A 9,152-nucleotide genomic window follows, 5' to 3' on the forward strand; every position below is an offset into this window, starting at 1 on the left:
CTACGACGGTAGGCCGATTGATGCTGCGTTTAGCTAATCTAAGGACGGCGATCGTGATAGCCCAACCTACGACGGGGACGAGCTTATTCCGGTAAAAATCTCGGCTTCGGTGCAGTCGCGTAACCAAACACGTCCTTATCTTTTTCTTCCACTTTTTTTTTTCTTTTTCGTGATTGAGTGTAGGGCTGGGAAATTTAAGCGCGACCCTGTGGACGTGCGTCAGATTCTGGAAGCACCTACGGAGGTTGACCCTTGACCGAGGAGGTGTGGGGGATGGGGCACGCGTGTGGCGGGCCCTCGATTCGCGTGTCACGTGTCGGATAATAGGAATATGTTGCAATTTCCGATGGGACCAACCATTTCGTGGAATACTCCGACTAGAAAAAAAACGAAAAAGAAAAATTAGTTCGTGGTATCCGTAAAGTAAAACCAGTGTTTTAGAAATCGAAATATTTCTTTATTAAGCGTACTGAATAATTATATTTCCTTTAGTAAATCAACCGATCTTAGGGCGCAAAGAGTTCCTGTTTTAGAATTTTGAGGAAAGGGTAGCGCGAAAAGTTAATAACAACCACCTCTTGTAATTTTCAAAAACTTAAATATATGATATGCGCAACTTATTAATAATTTAGTCGAATGGTTGTTATGAAAGAAAATTTCTAAGATTATTCATAAAAATATATCATGAACTTCGTGAGAAATTTTCAACATCGATGACCACACAAGATCGACGTATCTCGTTATTCATTGTCATTTATACCTGTGTTTTTCATTAATGCTATTAAGTTTACTCGGACAATGATGTTTGGGACGATTTCTCATGTGTAGATGAAGTCCTGAGACCTAATGACAATGCCCATGATGCGTGAAGGGTCCTCGTGAAAGTTAAGCCGTGTTACGCTGAACATCATCGAAAGGAACATGTTATTGAAGATAAAGAGTGCAAGGAACCAGCTTTGACATCTAGTTTTCTAGCTTAATTTTAGAGTCGTGGATTAAGCGTGTCGCGGTTATCGATCATGTAGATTGTGCGTTTGTACCAAGCCATTTACCGTGATAGAAATAATTATGGATTTTTTTTCAGGTTAAATTTATTGTATTGTATTGTAAATGTTTGCTAATTATGTTGATTGCACGTATCCTTCAAGATTGCACGTATATTCTCCCTTTAATTATCTCGATTGGTATATCTTATCTTAAATAGCAATCTCCTAAAACTTATAAATAAGCTGATGTACTTTTCATTATGATACATCGAAATATATCGAAACATATTGAAAATTTCGCAATTTTATCTTCAGCTTTATTATTCTTAACTCCCTACGTGAGATCCTTGGATCTAAATAAGAATTCGCCATTTCACATAAATGCATCGAGTAATTTGTCTAGAAATCTTGGTTCAAACCCTTCACTACTGGGTGACAGATGTCTCTTCTTTGAATTTGTTACGTTTCTTTCTCCTCAAGTATTGGAATAGTCTTACTGCCCAAAAGAAACATATATATTCTCATTTTTTCAAAAGGGAATCTAAGATTATTCTTATTCTTATATAATTCTCACATATGTGAACACGAATCTATCTTTCTTTTCTCTCGTAATCAATCTTCTTATTTATGGTTATCATCTTTTGGAATCTTTTTTGAGCGAATATATTCCTGTGTAAAAATAGAATATTTTGCCAAAGTCTTCTTCTCCTTCTTCTTTTTGTTCTTTTGGAATTGTTGAGTCAACACATTCATTTATTTAAAATAGGCCACGTCGTGACAGATAGATCTATATTCTCGTGCCCGAATTCATCGTTCCAAAGCCATAGAGAGGGCCTAATCGACATTCTTATGAGAGTGTGGCGCTTGGGACATTGTCTATTTGAGAAAAAAAAGATAAGACCTCTTACATGCCATGCATAGAACGATTAGCACAATCGTTATCTAGTCATGGCTTATTTAAAACCGACGTTATCGTCTCTTTTCCGAACCCGATAGTAGAGTCTTTAATTCGTAGATTTAGCGCATCATAATTGGCTTGTTTATACGGTGATTGGTGAATGTTGGGGAGAGAGTGATTATTGTTAAAAACGGAGAACCTACTTATTAAGTAAATAATACATTAAGAAAAGCAGGACATTTTTTTTTTAAACTCAAAATTTGATAATTAGATCCATGCATCGATTGGATTCCAACCGTTGAAGATGGGAAACGAAAGAGATCTTCCAAAAGTCTAATCAATTAACAAAAAAGGTTCGCCCCCACGCCCGTGCAATAAAGCGATCCACTCGAAAGCCACTCATACAAATTTTTAATCCGGGATCGGTTAATTCCTGACCGAGTAGACGCCTCTGCCGATGGCGTTTGGATTTAGAGGGGCAATTAGCGTTTAAAGCGAGGCCATTACCAAAATTAAACATCCCATTTAATATGAGGGAAAGGAAAGAGCCTTCACCGGGACGCGCCCGGCAAACGAGTGTCTCCCCGGAATGCAAGATCGCAGATCGGACGGTGATGCGATGAGCTGGGTGGGATCCGGAGAACGGCCGCCCGTCGCGAATCGGAGCCTTCGATGCCGGCGCCCCTCAAAGAGGTAAAAAGGGACAGAGAGGGAGATGAGAAGGCGTGGGATTGCTCTCGGATTAGATTTAAGCACCCAAGGAAGCAAAAAGTCAATGGCGTGCAAGGGACCGGCTTTGAAGCTTCCGCTGCCCACTCTTGGAATCCAAGCCCCAACCCCTTTTTTTATCTTATCGGAAGCAGTTTCCCTTTTTCGTTATTTTGCTCTTTCCTTCATGTTTTTTCTCCTCCGTTCCTCCATCTCTCTGTGTCTCTCTCGAGTTGAACAGAATTCGTGAAGGAGATTCGTATTCCTATTCCTAGTTTATCTCCCTCTCCTGCCCGTCTCAAAATCACCGTTCCCAGAAAACAGAAAAACAGAGAGAGAGAGAGAGAGAGGAGGGGAGAGAGAGAGGGCGGGAGAGAGTGCAGAGAAAGAGAGAACACACCAGAAGACGACTCTGTACCTCTCTCTCTCTCTCGCACAGAGACACACGGACAGAGGCGCACACACTCAAGCTCCCCCTCTACGTGGTCGATCATCGCTCTCGTCTTCGTTCTTGCGGGTGGTTGTCGTAGTTGTATCCGACCACCAAACTCATTCTCTTCCTCCCCCCACACCCACACTCTCTCTCTCTATCCCCCATCTCTTATAACATTAAATTTCCAGATCCGTACGCCTCTCTTCTTCCGCCGTTTATATAAACCCCCCCTTCAAAATCCGTCCTTTTCGTCCCCAATCGACTCAGAATCGTGACACACTTTGACCCAATACGACTCGCCTTCTGCCATGAACTCCGACGCATCGTCCACCTCCGCTGGCGGCGTCCAGATCCACGCGTCCCGGAGGTTGCCCGATTTCCTCCAGAGCGTGAACTTGAAGTACGTCAAGCTGGGCTATCATTACCTCATGACCCATTTCTTGACCCTCTTGCTCGTGCCTTCAATGGCCGTCATCATCGTCCAAGCTTCGCAGATGAACCCGGAGGAGATTAACCAATTGTGGCTCCACCTCAAGTACAACCTCGTCAGCGTCATCATTTGCTCTGCTTTCCTTGTTTTTGGATCCACCGTCTACATTATGACCCGCCCCAAATCCGTTTACTTGGTCGACTACTCCTGCTACAAGCCCCCGGAGCATCTGCAAGTGAAGTTTGATCGGTTCATGGAGCACTCGACGCTCACCGGCGATTTCGACCAGTCGTCGCTCGAGTTCCAGAGGAAGATCCTCGAAAGATCAGGGCTTGGGGAGGAGACTTACGTGCCCGAGGCAATGCACTACCTTCCGCCAAGACCTTCTATGGCAGCCGCAAGGGAAGAAGCAGAGCAGGTGATGTTTGGTGCTCTGGATAATCTGTTTGCTAATACAAATGTTAAGCCCAAGGACATTGGTATTCTCGTTGTGAACTGTAGCTTGTTTAATCCCACACCTTCGCTGTCTGCTATGATTGTCAACAAGTACAAGCTGAGGGGTAATATCAAGAGCTTCAATTTGGGGGGGATGGGGTGTAGTGCCGGGGTGATTGCTGTTGATCTTGCTAAGGACATGTTACAAGTTCATAGGAACACTTATGCTGTGGTTGTGAGCACTGAGAATATTACCCAAAATTGGTATTTTGGGAACAAGAAGTCAATGTTGATTCCGAATTGCTTGTTTAGAGTCGGGGGAGCTGCGGTTTTGTTGTCCAACAAGTCATCTGATAGGAGGAGGGCTAAGTACAAGCTTGTCCATGTGGTTCGGACACATCGTGGGGCCGATGATAAGGCGTTTAAGTGTGTTTATCAGGAGCAGGATGATGTGGGCAAAACTGGAGTTTCGCTATCAAAGGAACTGATGGCGATTGCCGGCGGGGCACTTAAGACTAACATCACTACACTGGGTCCTCTTGTTTTGCCGATCAGCGAGCAACTCCTGTTTTTCGCTACATTGGTAGCTAAGAAGTTCTTTAATGCTAAAGTCAAGCCTTACATTCCGGATTTTAAGCTCGCTTTTGATCATTTCTGTATCCATGCTGGTGGGAGGGCTGTGATTGATGAGCTGGAGAAGAATCTGCAGCTCCTTCCAATTCACGTCGAAGCTTCTAGAATGACCTTACACCGGTTCGGTAACACGTCATCAAGCTCGATCTGGTACGAGCTGGCTTACACGGAGGCCAAGGGGAGGATGCGAAGGGGAAACCGTGTTTGGCAAATTGCTTTTGGAAGTGGTTTCAAATGTAATAGTGCAGTGTGGCAGGCACTCCAGAACGTGACTCCTTCACCCAATAGTCCCTGGGAAGATTGCATTCACAAGTATCCGGTGCAGTTAATGCTATGACTGCTAAAGACATCAGTTAGTGGTTTCCTAATTTATGCGAGGATACCGTTTAAGGGTTAGCTAGAAAAAGCATCTAGATCACTGTCTTTACTGCGTCGAGAGTCTAATTTATCCGGTTTGTGTACGTGTTGTTTAGTCTCAAAAGTCACTAGCCGGCTTTTTGTTTCTTTTGCTCTGGGTTTCTGAACAGTTTGGAATCTTGAATGCTTTCCCCTGTAGTATGATGTTGTGATATTGAGGAACTTGTTATTGTACTTATATCGATGTATCTAGTGTCTTTTGGAAACCTTTGGCCTCTGGGATTTGAATCTTTTTTATTGAAAATCATTGCATGATCTGATACCTGGGCAGGATGAAATTATTGACTTTTCTGGTTATCATGACATCTTGGGGTTCATGGGATTAATTGATAGCTGTGGAGACAATTATCTATGGCATTCTAAACCTCACTGGGCACATGGGATTGGCTTGTTGGAGGGAATACTTGGATCTCTTGTGAAGGATGAAACACAGCTGCATCGGTATATTGCCTTCCCTCAAACTGCAAGTAGGTCTTACATTAGCGCTTGAGCTAACTTAGCCGATTAAGGGCGAGGGTTGCTCTTGATTTTGGTGATTGGTACCTAACTTCTCCCTGATCAGGGCTGGACTTTGGGGTCCGCATCAGTTCTCTCTGAAAGGGTCTATTGTTGGTTTTAACAATTGATGACACATAAGGATTTCACCCCAAGTCGTTCAACCTACATTAGTGGCAATCACTGTGTCCTCACGGCATGTTTGCAACCTCTAGTATCTCCTTCCATGCCAAGTTTGTTGATGTTTCTATTTTCTGGAGTTATTTTGTTCGTACTGCTCAAATGAAGCTTGGCAATGGGAATCACTGTACATGATGCACCTACATGTGGCTGTTCATGATTTTGCAAGTTTGATTGCACAAGAGGAAGCATCATGTATAATGAATGCATTATATTTCCAAAGGGATGTATGGCATTGGAAGATGGGAAGCATCGCAAGAGCAAAAGCTTCACTTTTTGGTCTTTTATCTATATATGGACCGATGGGCACATGGTTTTGACTTAAGTACGGCATTAATATAGAAAATCTTCTTGTACAGCCTAGCTGTCATTTGTGGAGGACAGGAAATACCTTGTGCTTGCATGTTGCTCTGAAGAAATGGTTAATACTCTAAGAAGATATACGATGAAGCTTGGGGGATACGATTGAAATGTGGCTGTCAATAAGTAGTTGTTCCGGTACATCTACATCTGACTTGGTGATCAGGCTCAAGCTGGACTGTCCAGTGGGTGAGGTAAATAGGCAACGCAAATCTCTAAGCTGTCAACTACCATTCTTGCAAAAGGATGGAAGAGAGCTATTAATCTGTCAACATAAGACCTCTGGTGTTTGAGTAATAGAATCTATATTCACATCTTGAAGCTGCAAATAACATCGTTTTTGCACGGTGAGCAGTCATTCTATACAGCAATCTAAAACTAAGGAAGAGATGTGTTTTTTTTTTTTTTTTTGGCTTAGAACGATCGTACATGTAAGGAGTAAATCAAACCAGTTGTAATGAGGTGTGTCTAGCTTTGATGTTTGCTAGTACAAAATTTCCTTGTTAAGTTAGACATGTACAGTTCACAATAAGATGGGAACTGTCCCAAAGGAGACTACTAATTGAAGTACGAACAAATTAGTACCACAATCTTCTACTAGCCATCTGAATTCCGAGTTGAGTCACCTGCACTTCCAAGAATATCGCTTCTGTGGTAAATTACTTCAAATTTCAACCAGCTCTACCCCGGCCAGAAAATGTTTCTGTTAAAATTATGCAATTTTTGTGAATGTTACTCTGTGCTATCTCGGGGTGTTTTTGCATATGCTGCTTGGGGATTTGAATGTGAGAAATGAGTTTCGGATATTGGACAACCAGTTAAACCAGATATGTGCAGCCGCTTGGTCATGCAATTGCAATGTTAGCTCAACTGAGCAGGCAAAGGAGTACAGGGGAGTTTATTGCTGTTGTGTCATGAGTTTTTGGCAGGTGTGCAACTTGTTCATCAGTTGGGGCATGTTTTTTGTTCTGGGGGAGTGCAAGTACAGAAGTACTAGTTTTACATAGTTTACCAGCAAAACCGTTATCATGCTATCCTAAAAAGCTCTGTGTGTTTGAAGTGATGCTTATCCTTGACTCTCTTCAATTAATCATGATGATTTTTAATCGGATGAATTGGTGGTATGTTAGAAAGGACCTCTTTGAATTCGATTTGGATTAATTTAGTTAAGTTTTGTGTGCATATGTCGGTCTTCATTCCCGTTCTCATTTCCCTGTAGCCGGCTTCGATGAAGTACAGAATAAATTCTTTTCCTTGTTTTCTTTCTTTCTTTCGGTTAGAAGATGTCGTCTCGAACACCATCCTTTAGTTTCCAACTAAAAGCTTGTCTGATCATATTCTTCGTTCGGAAGGGTCCCATATGCGCTGCCTTTTTTGGAGAACTGTCGGTGGTGCAGGGACCCTTTAATTATTTTTGTGGAGGCACATTGAGAATCTCTTAAAGGAATTTTTCAAGAGCTTTTTGGATTACAAAGGGTGAGATGAAATAGAGATCTTTTGCTGAATTCTTCTGTTGCTTGATGGAATGACACTCCATTTCATAAACGATGGTTGGTGCCAGAGAACCTGTCCAAGAGGGAATACCAGTAGACAGGGCAAAACCAGCATATATTTGCTCTCGCTTTGTCAAATCCTCTGCAGGGTCCACATTGTTCATAAGAGAACAAACTTGACGTGACGCTAAGATTCAAATGAGAAGATTGTGTTTCAAGCTATTCTAGGACTCGATTCGTAGATTTGGTTGATGTGCCGATTCTGTGGTTTACGTCACTGTATTATTAAGCGGAAGTAGCGTGGAAAGAGGAATGGCTCTGCACATGCCTTTGTCTCTCAGTTGTCACCCTTTGATTATGCTTCACCATTTTACTATGCAAACGGCTGGTGTATTATGGAGACGCGTGCAAAGAGCAAACTACTGCTGCAGACAAACCTTTTACATAGTACAAGAACAAGAACATGAAGAGGGAGAGAGAGAGAGATCTCCTAGTTTCTCCGTCTCCTTCCTGCAATTTAGCTACTCTGTTCTTGCAGGTTAAGATGCCTCCTCAGAAGCCTGTACAATCCGCAGAGAGGAATCAGTGCTAGCTTTTGCTGGCAATGGTGTGATAAGACATTGACTATGATAATTTTGAGACAGAATTTGCACAAAGGTTGCTCTTAGAGCCTTCATGCAAGTAGATCGCACTCGGTCCGTATGCATGTGTCTGCGCATGCGCTCCCTCATGTATCATGCAATTTGAAAGGGTTAACTACGTGTAAAATCTCTTTCAATTGCATGTACAACACATGTATAAAGCATAAGGTTCTCACTTATTTTACCTGCACTGCCAACTTGAATGCTGCCACTGCTCCCACCCTTCTTGTAGTCCGGAACCGGAACGCGACCCGACTCGATATGATCGAGATCCTCCACAAGCACTTCATAGTGTCTCTTCACTTCATCGGCCGATTTTCCTTCCACAGCTCGGGCAACATTCTGCCAACGGTCCGGCGTGTCCTTATCATACAGAGCCAGAGCCCTCTCAAACTGTTTGTTCTGCATAGGTGTCCATGATGAGCCATGGTTCCCACTAAGTGAACTCGATGCCATATGAAATAGTAAAAGACAAAGCCAACTAAACGAAAGAAGAAGTGTTTCAGGTGCACAGGGCCAAGTTTAGAAGGGTAGCTAATTTGACCTGCAACAGAAAATTGACCTAGTGTTGGCCTTTAAACAGATGAAGGTGGCACTAGAATGGAGCCACTTGTCAAATCATTATTGCCCAAAAGGTAGGCCTCCTTTTGAACCACCACACGATTCCGGATAACATGAAGAACGGAGAGATGAACATAAATTGGTTTTAATGAGAATACAACCAAGGGAGTGATTGGATTCTATTCTCAAGGGAGTGATTGGATTCTCTGTGTCAAGTATGATTCTCTCTGTTTCACCTGTGGTTGGTGCCCCCTATGATGCATAAAGTTCGCATTTTGAAAATCATGCACAAGCTGGTTCTGAGCATGCGTTTGTGTGTGGCGAATGAGGTTATTTGGAAGATAAAACACTAATTAGGGGAACAACTTCAAGTTTCTATTAAGGTGTGGTTCATACTTCCCTCCAACAAGAAAGCAGAGGGCTTTTACGATTTGAGCCCATATTTTTTCATTGGTAATTTGGGCTTAGACTCATGAATAAAG

General features: G+C 42.6%; 2 protein-coding genes across 2 annotated transcripts; one reads left to right on the top strand and one right to left on the bottom strand.

Annotated features, from left to right (window-relative positions):
* The first annotated feature begins 3,183 nt into the window (after positions 1–3,183).
* Positions 3,184–5,146, top strand: LOC115735785 (3-ketoacyl-CoA synthase 4-like). Its single transcript, XM_030667181.2, has one exon. The coding sequence runs from the start codon at positions 3,334–3,336 to the stop codon at positions 4,858–4,860; it is 1,527 nt and encodes a 508-aa protein (XP_030523041.1). The 5' UTR covers positions 3,184–3,333; the 3' UTR covers positions 4,861–5,146.
* Positions 5,147–7,774: 2,628 nt separating this feature from the next.
* On the bottom strand, positions 7,775–8,845 carry LOC115735786 (protein RADIALIS-like 4). The gene is made up of 2 exons (XM_030667182.2): positions 8,295–8,845; positions 7,775–8,028 (listed from the first exon to the last, which is right to left on the bottom strand). The coding sequence occupies exons 1-2, from the start codon at positions 8,563–8,565 to the stop codon at positions 8,021–8,023; spliced, it is 279 nt and encodes a 92-aa protein (XP_030523042.1). The 5' UTR covers positions 8,566–8,845; the 3' UTR covers positions 7,775–8,020.
* Positions 8,846–9,152: the final 307 nt, after the last annotated feature.

This window comes from Rhodamnia argentea, chromosome 11, assembly GCF_020921035.1.
Source record: "Rhodamnia argentea isolate NSW1041297 chromosome 11, ASM2092103v1, whole genome shotgun sequence".
Lineage (NCBI taxonomy): Eukaryota > Viridiplantae > Streptophyta > Magnoliopsida > Myrtales > Myrtaceae > Rhodamnia > Rhodamnia argentea.